Source organism: Ananas comosus, linkage group 2, assembly GCF_001540865.1.
Source record: "Ananas comosus cultivar F153 linkage group 2, ASM154086v1, whole genome shotgun sequence".
NCBI lineage: Eukaryota > Viridiplantae > Streptophyta > Magnoliopsida > Poales > Bromeliaceae > Ananas > Ananas comosus.
The window spans coordinates 13,968,695-13,982,152 of record NC_033622.1 but is presented as its reverse complement, the minus strand read 5'-3'; the positions used below and the strand labels follow the sequence as shown (position 1 = coordinate 13,982,152).

The window sequence follows — 13,458 nt, the reverse complement described above, 5'->3', positions numbered from 1 at the left end:
GTTCACATGCATCCCTTGGGCACCCGAATTTATAACTGGTCCTACCCTTACTTTCTACGCAGGGTGTGTAATTTTTTTTTAAAGCTAAATATTAATAAAAGTATTTTAAATTTTAGCTAATTATTATTATTATTATTATTATTTAATATAAAATTTTATAATAGTGAATTGGCATATCACAAAGGTTTACCTAAATCTAAATGTCTATCAAATTTTTAATAAATAAATAATTAAAATATTAGGAAAATATTTGTTTACAAGATCTACAAATTGGTAGAATAACTAATATAACTCGCATGATCTACTCTACAAAATAACTGTAATCTTAAATTTTTAAAAATATTCGAAAGCTATTAAATAATGAATTAAATCAATACAATTTTTATAAGAGAATATACAGTTGTTTTTCTTGTAAGAAGATAATTAATATAAGTTCAGACAAATATTCATAATTTAATATATATTTTTTTAGAACACTGCTATCTGTATATTTTTTTATCTTTTTCATATAGAGATCTTACATTTGAACACTAATCTAAGAACACTTTTATTTTTTTAGCTATAAAAATATAAAAAATTGTCTAAAATCTTAAATTAGCTAGATGTAAATGTTATTATTATATACTATTTTCAGATGTACAATCAACATTTCTTTTTTTTTTTTACAGTAAATATTTTTTTTAACACTTTGCTATTATTGTAATTTCCGGAGGCTAAAGTAGATTCCTCCTAACCGCGGTTACTTTTTTTCCCCGTGTTTTTATTTTTTATTTTAAATTTTAAATAATAATATCCAGTGTTACCGTTTATCGTCACCGTCGAAAAAGGATAAAATCTACGACCGCGATTCACTTCTCCGCCCCCTATCCTTGCGAATAATTAGATAACGACACGCTCACCGCGTGTGACGGGAACCGTCCAACTCCTATATCTCTCTCCACNGATCACCAGCTTCTTCGACTCATTCGCCTGTTGGAGTTGGCGACTCCACTCCTCCACGGCGTGGCATGCGATCACGGCTCCCTCCTCCGCCATTATCGATCTCTCTCCTCTCTCTCTACACACACTCTCTCTCTCTCTCTCTCTCCCCCCAAAGGAACTCGAACAGTGCATCTGAAGCTCGTAACGGAAACCGATAAACTATTTACGCTACATTTTTAATATCTTTTTAAAAAAGCGAAGGGTGAAAGGAGTAGCAAACCTCCGATCCGTGCTCTAATGGCGAAGCGCTTGCAGTAGAGACTAGAGAAAGGGGGAGGGGGAGGGAGAGGTTGAGAGGGAGAGGGGGAGGCGACAATGGCGGAGGCAGGGGAGGGGAAGGGGAGCGGGGAGGGGGAGAAGAAGAGGCAGGAGCAGAGCCTGGCGTTCCACGAGCTCTTCTCCTTCGCAGACAAGTGGGATTGGATGCTAATGGCGGCGGGGAGCGTCGGCGCCGTCGTGCATGGCTCCGCCATGCCCGTGTTCTTCCTCTTCTTCGGCGACCTCGTCAATGGCTTCGGCAAGAACCAGTACAACCTCCGCAAGATGACCGACGAAGTCTCCAAGGTCCTCAACCACCCCTCCCCTCTGCTCCTCTTAGATCACCATTTTGATCTCCATCTTCCCCATTTTCCTCTTTTTTTTTTAACCTATTTCTCTCTTTCTCTCTCTCTCTCTCTCTCTCTCTCTCTTTTGGTTTCAGTACGCTCTCTATTTCGTGTACCTAGGGCTAGTGGTGTGCGTGTCTTCGTACGCAGGTGAGCACCTCTTCCATTTCTCAAACTAGATCTGAAGCCACTAGATTAGTCGAATGAGCAGTGTGAAATGTAGTGGACTCACTCTTTTTTTTTTTCCCTGCATTTTTAATGGGAAAAAATGGTGCTCGGATTCGGATCGGAACACCGGCGGTGGGGGTGAGAGAGAGAGAGAAGAGAGAGAAGAGAGAGGACGGACCCTGAATCGGTCTTCTACTTGTCTCTTTTGGTCTCCAGCGCGTAGTCCCGTCGCTGTCGCAGCGCCACCTTTCCTCGCGGATCTGAAACTCGCCCCCATATCTCGCGATAATTACGGAAAAAACACCACACTGCGAGGCCGCATCACCTTCACCTGCCCGGTGAAGTTACCTCTCTCTCCCCCCCGCGGAGCTCCGAAGCTCCCGCTAATGGCGTTAATGGCTTGGGACGTTGTTTCTATTGTTGTTCGCAGAGATCGCATGCTGGATGTACACCGGGGAGCGGCAGGTGATCGCACTCCGGAAGCGGTATCTCGAAGCGGTGCTGCGACAGGACGTAGGGTTCTTCGATACCGACGCTCGCACGGGCGACATCGTCTTCAGCGTCTCCACCGACACCCTCCTTGTCCAAGACGCCATTAGCGAGAAGGTAACCTCACCGCCCCTCGTCACCTCTCTCCGCTCACCACCTCTCTCGCCCTGAGCTCTGAAGCGGTGATCATAAGCAGGTCGGTAACTTTATCCACTACCTCTCCACGTTCTTGGCGGGGTTGGTGGTGGGATTCATCTCCGCGTGGCGATTGGCGCTTCTCAGCGTCGCGGTTATACCCGGGATCGCCTTCGCCGGGGGTCTCTACGCTTATACGCTCACCGGTCTCACCTCCAAGAGCCGAGAATCCTACGCCAATGCCGGCATCATCGCCGAACAGGTATACTAAAATCACGCGGAGATTCCCAGTAGAAATTTTGAAATAGGCCCCTGATTGAGTGATTGTTGTTTTATCTGATTATAGTACATATATTTTTTAGGCATGTCGATTTGAGTAATTTTTGTAAGTTCAAATGCAAAGTTTTGAGTTATTAAACACTTCTGCAGTTTAATAGCGGAAAGAACCTTTACATTTAATGGAATGACCTTTTGATTAGCGTAAATCGAAATAAACGGAAGTTTTAGTGAATACTGAAAAGGTTATGAGAGCCTATTTTGAGACGTGCTATAGTTTTGAGGGGCCTCCTTATATATTTTTTAAGTAATTTTAGCGTGACGCTTATAGTGTTAGCTTTAACTTTTTATTTGGGGTTGAAATTTGGATATGGACGAAAACTAATTGGGCAATAAGTGTTTCAGTTTTCATATAATTGGATGGTTTTTTAGTGGCTGGAGGATAGGAAGCAGGGTCGCTATTGTGGCCCCGGCCTTAATGTATTGGGACGTTGCTGTGTATGCATCGGTGTGTACAAGGCCTTTTCTCCATGGCCTCTGAGGTTGACGGGGACAGTTTGTTTTGTTGCTTCTCCTTACGGGTAGGGACTAGTGCAAGTGGTCTCACTATTATTAATGAGTTAGAGAAGAAGCCAAACAAGTAATTCTGGATTAGACTGCACCTACTTCACGTCTATTATAGCTGGTGCTTTCGTGTGTTGTTACACAGGACACTTTATTTAGTTTGACTGATAATTTAGCTTGGGTTGATCCAATAATTGCCGAAACTAACTAGCGGTCCCCTCTTCGATCGATCCACTTGGGACTATTAGCATCGTAATTGGGTCAACGTTTTTCATGAATTGTTACCTGAATCATGGTTTGTCTCGTGCAAAATGCTGGTGTGCATTTATTGACTCATTAAGGTTGTGCTCCATTGCCGTAAGTACATGCTGTAGCGTATGTAACTTTTGGTGTTAGATGAATTTTGTGTAGTGTGGACCAATTGAATTTGCCCTACTCCCAATTGCATATAATAGTGTTCCAAAACAGGAATGAGTCAGCCTTTTGATAACTTTCTTTAGCATGGGATAGAGGCATCAACCTACAGTTTGGTAAATGTAACTAGGTTACCTCCACTGTCCTAATACTCTTATCTGTAAATCATGTGTACTTATTGCATTCCTCCATCACAATTTTACAATCGATAATCTTATTGTGGATCGTAAGCGCTAACCAACTAACTCAAAAACACGTGCTGATAGAAAAGGCGCACCCATCGCACTTAAGGGCTCGCCCGCATCGCTCACGGGCTTCGATTTGACTCAATTCATCTGGACGTTAGGTTTATTGTTGGGCCTCTTGCCATTAGGTTTCTTGTGGACCGCAGCCCCACTCAACTTAATAAGTTCACCAAACTCAACTTATTAGTCTCCTGAGCCTATTATCACGGGATAGGAAGTTGGACCTATTTTAGCCCAATAATAAATAGCCAACACTTAATAAATTTATCAGATGTTACTACCTCGATAGTAACTCTAATGAGTTAACACATCCATCATGATCTTCAGGCCCATAGGGCTTTTTAAGCAGAGGAAAATTCTTCTTTGTTTCAATATTTCTGTGATAAATCAGTTGACTTAAATGATTCAGCCCTAACGTTATGTCATAGTGTACATCAATGCAATCATTTTCTCAACATACAATGAGATGCTCCCAAGTCACAATGACATGCTCCCAAGTCCTGTCTACAGCAGAAAAAGACTGCGGCTTGCTTGTTTGGCTGTGCCACTTTTAAGACTTTTGCTCAGTTTGTTAGCATACATTAGGTGCTTACCATCCTTGTGCTTACTGTCCTTATCACAATATGCATATATTTGTATAGAATCCATTTGATATGTTATATTTTGACACATTTCGATGAAAATAATGGACTAGGTGAAAGCAGAAAAAAAATTGTTTTATGTGTCTCTTAACTATGATTGCTTGTTATTCTGCTCAAACAATTTCCACTACATTTATAATCAGCTTAATCATAGAAGGATGAAGTTTGATGCTTTTGTGCTAGATTATTCACTCGTGCCTAAATTTTTGGCTGGGAAATAATTAACAAAATACCTTGGGCAAAGAGGTATACTGTTCAATTCTTTGTATGTGGTTAATGTTTCTCATCAATGTTATGGTATCACTATCACTGCCTGCTGCTTATAAGGAGGCCTGTATTTTAGGCACTAGGACGCTTTTAAATTTACATTTTGTTGTTATTATTTGACATGTGACAATTAACACCTTGTGCAGGCAATTGCACAAGTCCGAACTGTGTATTCATTTGTGGGAGAAAGCAAAGCTCTTAATTCATACTCTGAAGCAATTCAGAATACACTGAAGCTCGGTTATAAGGCTGGGATGGCTAAAGGTTTAGGGATTGGGTGCACCTATGGAATAGCATGTATGTCATGGGCTTTGGTGTTTTGGTATGCTGGCGTTTTCATCAGGAATGGGCAGACTGATGGTGGAAAGGCTTTTACAGCAATATTTTCTGCTATTGTTGGTGGCATGTGAGTTCCTAATCTTGGAATGGTTTTGGTAGTTGCTACTAACATAGTATGCGGGAAAGTAACATAGTACATTTAGTTATGTATGTAACTTCCCTAGTCATAATTTTATCTGTGTTGATGCAGGAGTCTAGGCCAGTCATTCTCCAACCTTGGAGCCTTTAGTAAAGGGAAGACAGCGGGTTACAAGCTTTTGGAGATAATTCGTCAAAAACCCTCTATAATTCAAGACCAAGAAGATGGAAAGTGCTTGGCAGAGGTGCATGGAAACATAGAATTCAAGGAAGTTACCTTCAGCTATCCTTCAAGACCTGATGTCATTATCTTTCGGGACTTTTCCCTCTTCTTCCCTGCTGGGAAGACTGCTGCGGTTGTTGGAGGTAGTGGATCAGGGAAGAGTACTGTTGTGGCTCTGATAGAACGGTTCTATGATCCTAATCAAGGTAAATAACATTTCTTCAATATAGTATGTATATAGTCTTTTCCTTTCCTTTTTTTGTTTTTATGTTCAATAGTGGTAATTCTTTTCTTGCTATTGCTTACCAGGGCAGGTTTTGCTGGACAATGTGGACATAAAGACGTTGCAATTGAGATGGCTGAGAGATCAAATTGGTCTGGTAAATCAAGAGCCAGCTCTTTTTGCAACCACTATTCTTGAGAACATACTATATGGAAAGCCAGATGCCACCATGGCCGAGGTTGAAGCTGCTGCATCTGCTTCCAATGCCCATAGCTTCATTGCTCTTCTTCCAAATGGCTACAACACTCAGGTGAATTAGAGTTTGCTTGATCTGTTTTTCTGAAAGCAATTTTTGAAGTTAGTTAGCTGTGCCTGGAATTATCCCTGTACTGATGATTAAGGATAATTGTATCTTGGTGTTGCTTCCAGTTTTGCATGGCTAAGTATCCAGTTGTTCTTTCCATTTTATTTCATTGAAGAAACGATCACTTTCTCTATTTCCTCTTACTAGCATTTTTTTTTCATTAAACTCAGGTGGGTGAGAGAGGAGTCCAGCTATCGGGTGGCCAGAAACAACGTATTGCTATTGCCCGTGCGATGTTAAAGAACCCCAAGATACTTCTCCTTGATGAAGCCACCAGTGCGCTGGATGCTGGTTCCGAGAGCATAGTCCAAGAAGCTTTGGACCGCCTTATGGTGGGCAGAACAACTGTTGTTGTTGCTCACCGTCTTTCCACCATTAGAAATGTTGACATGATTGCTGTGATCCAACAAGGCCAAGTCGTCGAGACTGGGACCCATGAAGAACTTCTTGCGAAAGGAAGCTCAGGAGCATATGCCTCTCTAATTCGGTTCCAAGAAATGGCTAGGAACAGGGACTTTGGTGGCCCATCAACTCGTAGATCCCGATCATCACGCTTGAGCCATTCTCTTTCTACCAAATCTCTAAGCCTCAGATCTGGGAGTTTAAGGAACCTGAGCTATCAGTACAGTACTGGAGCGGACGGCCGAATAGAGATGGTTTCTAATGCAGATAATGACCGGAAGTATCCAGCACCACGGGGTTACTTTTTCAAGCTTCTGAAGCTAAATGCACCGGAGTGGCCCTACACCATATTGGGTGCCATCGGGTCTGTCCTCTCTGGGTTCATTGGTCCAACGTTTGCACTAGTGATGAGCAATATGATTGAAGTGTTTTACTATAGGGACCCTAATGCAATGGAGAGAAAGATAAAAAAGTATGTGTTTATCTATATTGGCACGGGGCTTTATGCAGTGGGTGCTTATCTTGTGCAGCATTACTTCTTCAGCATCATGGGGGAAAATCTGACTACCAGGGTTCGAAGAATGATGCTTGCTGGTATGAATACATTTATGATCCATATTTCTTAATTTCGAATATTTACTGTCAAGCCGTAGTCAACCTACATTTTGATTCCTGCAGCTATATTTAGAAATGAAGTGGGTTGGTTTGATGAGGAGGAGAATAATTCAAGTCTTGTGGCTGCTCGTTTAGCTACGGATGCCGCTGACGTGAAGTCCGCAATAGCTGAGAGGATCTCTGTTATTCTACAGAACATGACCTCCCTCCTTGCATCTTTCATAGTCGGGTTTGTCGTTGAATGGCGGGTCGCACTTCTTATTCTTGCCACTTTCCCTCTTCTTGTGCTTGCCAACTTCGCCCAGGTAACTTGCCTCTTCTGTTTACTGTTTTTCTTACTGCTAACTTTCTCTTACTGCTAACTTTCTTGTCTCAAGTAAAATAACGTAGTAGTCTTAGATAGGGCCATATGAGTTCTGTTAAGTCCTTTTCCTTTGGGTACCGCTGTGTTAAAATCTCATAGTAATGAGTTAACTGTTAAATGGGTTGTGCATATGCTAAAGGGGGAAAGATTTTCATTCAGCTGCTGTAACCTTCTCATGAGATATCTTGTCAGGGTTTTATGCATACGTGACCCGACATCTGTGCTCTTAGAAATGGTAGTGCATATGCATACGTGCCCCTAAAAAATGCAAAATTGCACAAATATCTCTGCAAAGGAGGAGTCTGCATCTGTGCTCTTAGAAACCTTAATTGTTTGCACGTATGCCTCTCACATAGTATCTATACAGAAACCTGATTAGTCTATGCGAAAAACTTTTTCGCAATGGTGGTTTGTAGGAGATGCGGGCAAATGCCAACTTTGCCAGGGTATTATTGCAATTTCACAAATTTACAAGAGGTAAATGTGCAAAAATGCTCTTTTTATTAATTACGTGTCCGGTTGCTTCTGCTTTTTAATTCAGACCTTCCCTTACTCAGGACAAAGAACAACACAAACATCTTCTTGGATTGCTCTTAAATGTGTTAAGAAATTAATACCCTGACATTAACATTCTCACAAATTTGGTAACTAATGAAGCTTAACCGTTTACATGGCTAAAAGACAAAGGAGTTAAGCTCAAATATAAAAAGGATTGCATATATGGCCCATCAGACACTGCCACACCGCAATAAATTACTGGTGCACACATGTGCTTTCCCTGGCAGCTGCAGCTGCTGCTTCTGCTGCTGCTGCAAGCTCTTTCTTTATTTCTGGCAAGATGCCGCTTTTCTTTGACCTATATGGAGGGGCCCTAATTAAATAACATGAAAGAATACCTGGAAAAGCCCTTCTACACTTAAATATATCTTATTTTATTTATTTTATTTATTTATTGTGCATGTACTGCTCGAGGCACTTTGTACAACTGTCTTTGTGCAGTTGAATAGTAAATTTGGGGACATGATGCCATTAGAATCCACCATCTTTTATTTTGTTTTGTCCAACCGAGGTGGAAAGGTTTTGAAGAACGGAAAATACAATCCATTTCCCTCCAAAAGTTAGCTTATTAGTAACCTTCTCTCATGGCCTTAACGAGCACACATGTAGATTTCATGTGATTCTCTTCCCTCGAGATGCTCTTCAATAGTCAATCCCCACAACCCCATCCTCCTCCTTGTGGGCCCATAAAACACGTGCACGCTTCTTTTTCTAGGTTCCCATTGTCTGGATTTCCTTTTTTTTAAAATAATAATAATAATAATAATCATTAGTCTTGGAACATTTATTTCTTGGTTTAGTTCATTATTCTAATTGAGTACTTTATTTTTCCCTATATTTCATTATGTTCAATGTTGAATGATAGCTTTTAGCTCCAAACCATGAGTTGTTTAATTCAATCATGAACTGGGACAGAACAATAGCAACAGTTCTATTTATTACTCTGAATTCGGACTACCGACTAGGTACTCTTTTTGTAGATCCCACATTGGGCCCGACTGTGTGGTACCATAATCCACAAACTTACAACTCTCATTCTGCAGACCTTTTCGGTGCAAATTTGGACGGAAAGTCTAATATGCGATAATGTGGCGTGCTTGGATCAGTCATGTATAGCGTGGAAAAACTGTTAGCAAGTTAATCTCCCAGTGAAAATGAAATAGTTATTTTGATCCCTCACAAAATAGTTTTTGATTACTTCGAAGTTTAAAATTTGTTCATTGTGAATGGATACGGTAACGTAGTTAAACACTTTCCATTATCCAGTTTCTTAATGCACATATATGAGGAAACTTTTAGTGTTTAGACTATTTCCCATCAAGTATTTTATCAAATACTTCATATGGTCTTAAAACCATTCATTCTAACATCAGTTCCTGTCATCATATCCAGCAACTCTCGATGAAGGGGTTTGCTGGCGACACAGCAAAGGCACACGCCAAGACCAGCATGATTGCAGGAGAGGGTGTTAGTAATATCCGCACGGTGGCAGCCTTCAATGCACAGGACAAGATCCTCTCTCTCTTCCGCCAGGAGCTGCACGTCCCTCAAAAGCGCAGCCTCCGCCGGAGCCAGACCTCTGGGCTCCTCTTCGGCCTCTCACAGCTTTGTCTATACGCATCCGAGGCCCTCATCCTGTGGTATGGAGCGCATCTTGTCCGCTCCCATGTGTCTACCTTCTCCAAGGTCATCAAGGTCTTTGTTGTCCTCGTCATCACTGCCAACTCAGTCGCCGAAACAGTGAGCCTTGCTCCTGAGATCATCCGTGGTGGGGAGTCCATCCGCTCTGTTTTCTCCATCCTCAATCGTGGAACACGAATTGACCCCGATGAACCTGAATCCGAACCAGTTGACTCCATTCGTGGGGAGATTGAGCTTCGGCACGTCGACTTTGCCTACCCATCTCGGCCTGACCTCCAAATCTTCAAGGACTTCAACCTAAGAATACGAGCCGGCCAGAGTCAAGCACTTGTTGGAGCCAGTGGATCTGGAAAAAGCACCGTCATTTCTCTTATCGAGCGCTTCTACGATCCCACAGCAGGCAAGGTCATGATAGATGGCAAGGACATCCGGCGGCTGAACCTGAAGTCCCTGCGGCTAAAGATCGGCCTCGTGCAGCAGGAACCTGTGCTGTTCGCAGCTAGCATTATGGAGAACATTGCCTATGGTAAAGACAGCGCAACAGAGGAGGAACTGATCGAGGCGGCGAAGGCGGCTAACGTTCACGGGTTTGTGAGCCAACTGCCGGAGGGGTACAAGACGGCAGTCGGGGAGAGAGGGGTGCAACTGTCGGGCGGGCAGAAGCAAAGAATTGCAATAGCTAGGGCAGTGCTCAAGGACCCGACGATTCTTCTTCTTGATGAGGCGACAAGTGCGTTAGACGCCGAATCGGAGTGCGTCCTTCAGGAGGCTCTCGAGCGGCTCATGAAGGGGCGGACTACGGTTCTGGTTGCTCACCGCCTCTCCACTATTCGGGGTGTGGATTGTATTGGCGTGGTCCAAGATGGCCGGATTGTCGAACAAGGTAGCCATTCTGAGCTCGTGGCGCGGCCTGACGGGGTGTATTCGCGGTTGCTACAGCTGCAGAACCATCACGTTTGATCCCTAGCCATAGTGAATTTGACATCCCTCTTTTGTTGTTCTGAGATGATTTAACCGATTTTCGGGTTCCTAAACGTGGAGAACTTTGGATGTAGATAGAAGAGGGGGCTAAGCGTATATTATGTGTGATGCAAAATTGGACTTAGCTTAATCCTCCTTAATTAGGGATGCAGCTATGTATCGGATATGCTCGTTGTGGTAATATATTTATGATCTTAGGTGAACAATTTTCCTAGTGGCAATTGACTTCAACGTAACATGCCATCACACTATTAGATTTAGCAAATCGGGAATTTGAAGGCATGAAAATTTAAATACGATGCATCAACCTTTGAAGGGGTTCTTGTTTTTCAACAAGGAAAAAAGGTTAAAATGTATGAAACTTACCTGTAAACCGTGTGTTCTATTTTTGTCCATCTAACATTTCAAAATTTTAATTTTACTATTTTACCTTTTAATCCATTTGATTTGTAACTAACTTATGCTTTACTTCAAAATGAGAATGTTGCGTTTATGATTATGAGTTGGATTTCGATATTTCACATAATTTGCGTCTTCTAAATTTTATACCATAAAAATCATTAAATTGAAAGATTGGATGCCAAAATGAAAAAATTTAGTAAGGTTAGGATGGTTAAATTAAAGCGGACCAAAGTTCCAAAGTTCTATACATTCTTACCTAAGAAAAAAGAAAATGCGGTACCCTATTCAGAAGTCTAAGTAACGCTGCATAAGAGGATTAAAAGGAGAACAATTCATGCATAAGAAGGTAGCTGCGAAGCTTAAACTACTAAAGAATAGTATTATAACTACCGTAAAATGCTCGCAAGTTTTTTGCTATTTCTTTTTAAACTTTAATAATTTCATTGGGCGAGCTCCTATTTGAGCCCTATTGTTTAAACACTCACTCCAGAAGGATTGAACCCATCTTTTAAGAGGGCCACTCCAGTGAAGGCCCAAAGTTAGGCTAAAGTGTAAGTTGCTAATGCTTACTAGAATATAGTCAACAAAAACTATCGTGTCTTCTTCAGGAGACTAACTAGAATAGATTACTTTGATCGATGTTACTCTTTCATCACCAGGCATTACGGATTGCATTTCATTTATACGAGACATCGCGAAAAAGAGATTACGAATTCCGATGCCCGCACATGCTGTGCTTGTGATAATATATACCTGTTTAACCTAAATTCATAAGATAATATTTTGCACTTACGTGACAATATTGTTAAGTTATTGGGATCTGGAGGCTTGTAAGATTCGATACGATAAGATCTCACGAACATGAAGTATGTGGTCGGTGTTGGAACGGTTCGGATTTCTAAGAACAAAACTGATTTCTTAAGTTCAAGAGATCAATATATAAGAGAATTAAAAAAGCAAAGTAAGTTTATAAGGCGACACCTGCATTATTTTGATATTTGATCATGATTTGCGTGGATTAGTATATTCCTGGCTACAGTTGGTGCCTGTTGGGATGATCATGGCAAGGATCAACCACGCATGACCATGATCCATCGTCGCTTTTCAATTATACTTGTCTTGGTGCTCATGAGGAAAAATCCTGTAAAAATTTGTAGTAGTTGAATTATAAAGCTTTAATGTGCGAATATCAACAAGATGGACTATAATGTACCGTCCCTAGAGCAAGTGGCAAAGGATTTGGTGATTGGTACCTGAAACCCAAATTCAAATCCTAGTTGATTCACATTTCTAGCTAAGTTTATTTCTAAATAAAATAAACGAAACGGATAACGCGCTATCTATCGCTCTTAAAAAAAAAAAAAACAAAAAAAACAAAACAAAACAAGATGGACTATAATAAATGTGATACTGACCATCAACAGAATAGATAACAAATATCCATATTTTTTTTAGTTTAGAATTTAGAGCATACATATCTTACTTCAAAGAGTCCGGCTATTATACTCTTATGAGTACAACCGCCTTCGTATTCATAAGTCGTTTTCGAAAATAGAGCTTCCGAATTAATGATCCATACCGTTAAACGCTATCCAAAATATTTAAAATTTTTAGAAATCAAATTTTATAATTTTTTGACATTATTTACCTTACGATCGAAAGATTTCAAATTTATCAATTTTTAATGACCGATATGAGATACTAGTTTAACGGTGTAACAGAATCGGAATCAGTTGAATTTGACTGTTCATTTTATGCCCGCTTAGTGGACTTTATTATGATTTTAAAAAAATATGAAATTTATTTTTTAGAAGTTTCAAATACGCTAGATCATATTTAACGGAATGAATCGTCGATTCAGAAACTCTATCATCGAAAATAACTTATGAGTACGAAGGAGCTCTTACTTCAAGAAAAAAAATTAGAAAACAGTTTGATGAAAACTTTTTTGATTAAGACTGTATTTAGAGGGTTAAATCTCTGATCTCTCCATTTTTGGGAAGGAGATTTGACACGTTAGTATACTATTATTATTCCCACTAACGTAGGGTACGACGATGCTTTCCATAAAAGAGAATGTTCGAGATTCGGTGAAAGGGTCATGTAATAAAATAAGATATTTCAAACTCTACAATTTGAATTAAAAAATTAGTATCTATGGAAAGAGAAGATCAAGTGGGTAGGGTCAAGTGTATTAAACTGCTCATGCGATTGTGAGGTGTGAACTAGTTGCAATCAGTGGTTTGACTAGTCAAATAACTCAGCACACAGGATCTCACAATCCAAGCCTTGTGGTCCATTTACTCCCCATGAGTTTGTCTCCTTTGTTTTGAGCCATTTTGCTCTTTTGGTTCCTTTTTTTTTAATTTTTTTATTTGTCATGAATTCTTTTTTTCTAGTTTTTCGTCCAATTTCAAAAAAAATTAGTCTTTTTAGAAATGAGCAATTGTTTATATAGCTCTTAAAAATTTCCGACTTTTTGA

General features: G+C 40.6%; 1 protein-coding gene across 2 annotated transcripts; it reads left to right on the top strand.

The window, feature by feature from the left end:
• On the top strand, window positions 949-10,781 carry LOC109705825 (ABC transporter B family member 19). 2 transcript variants are annotated; one of them, XM_020226604.1, is made up of 10 exons: window positions 949-1,545; window positions 1,682-1,736; window positions 2,185-2,360; window positions 2,440-2,640; window positions 4,932-5,191; window positions 5,315-5,631; window positions 5,735-5,958; window positions 6,183-7,008; window positions 7,093-7,334; window positions 9,344-10,781. In XM_020226604.1, exons 1-10 carry the CDS (start codon window positions 1,297-1,299, stop codon window positions 10,550-10,552), a joined length of 3,759 nt encoding a protein of 1,252 aa, XP_020082193.1. In that variant the 5' UTR covers window positions 949-1,296; the 3' UTR covers window positions 10,553-10,781. The 2 variants fall into 2 exon arrangements, with proteins under 2 accessions (XP_020082193.1, XP_020082198.1); XM_020226609.1 differs by lacking the exons at window positions 949-1,545; window positions 1,682-1,736 and adding an exon at window positions 1,750-2,092.

Excerpts from the sequence above, each read along its gene's own strand:
- LOC109705825 (XM_020226604.1), top strand. The coding sequence starts at position 1,297 with ATGGCGGAGGCAGGGGAGGGGAAGGGGAGCGGGGAGGGGGAGAAGAAG. Across the intron at positions 5,632-5,734 it reads GTTCTATGATCCTAATCAAG|GGCAGGTTTTGCTGGACAAT; the intron begins GTAAATAACATT and ends ATTGCTTACCAG. Across the intron at positions 7,009-7,092 it reads TCGAAGAATGATGCTTGCTG|CTATATTTAGAAATGAAGTG; the intron begins GTATGAATACAT and ends TGATTCCTGCAG.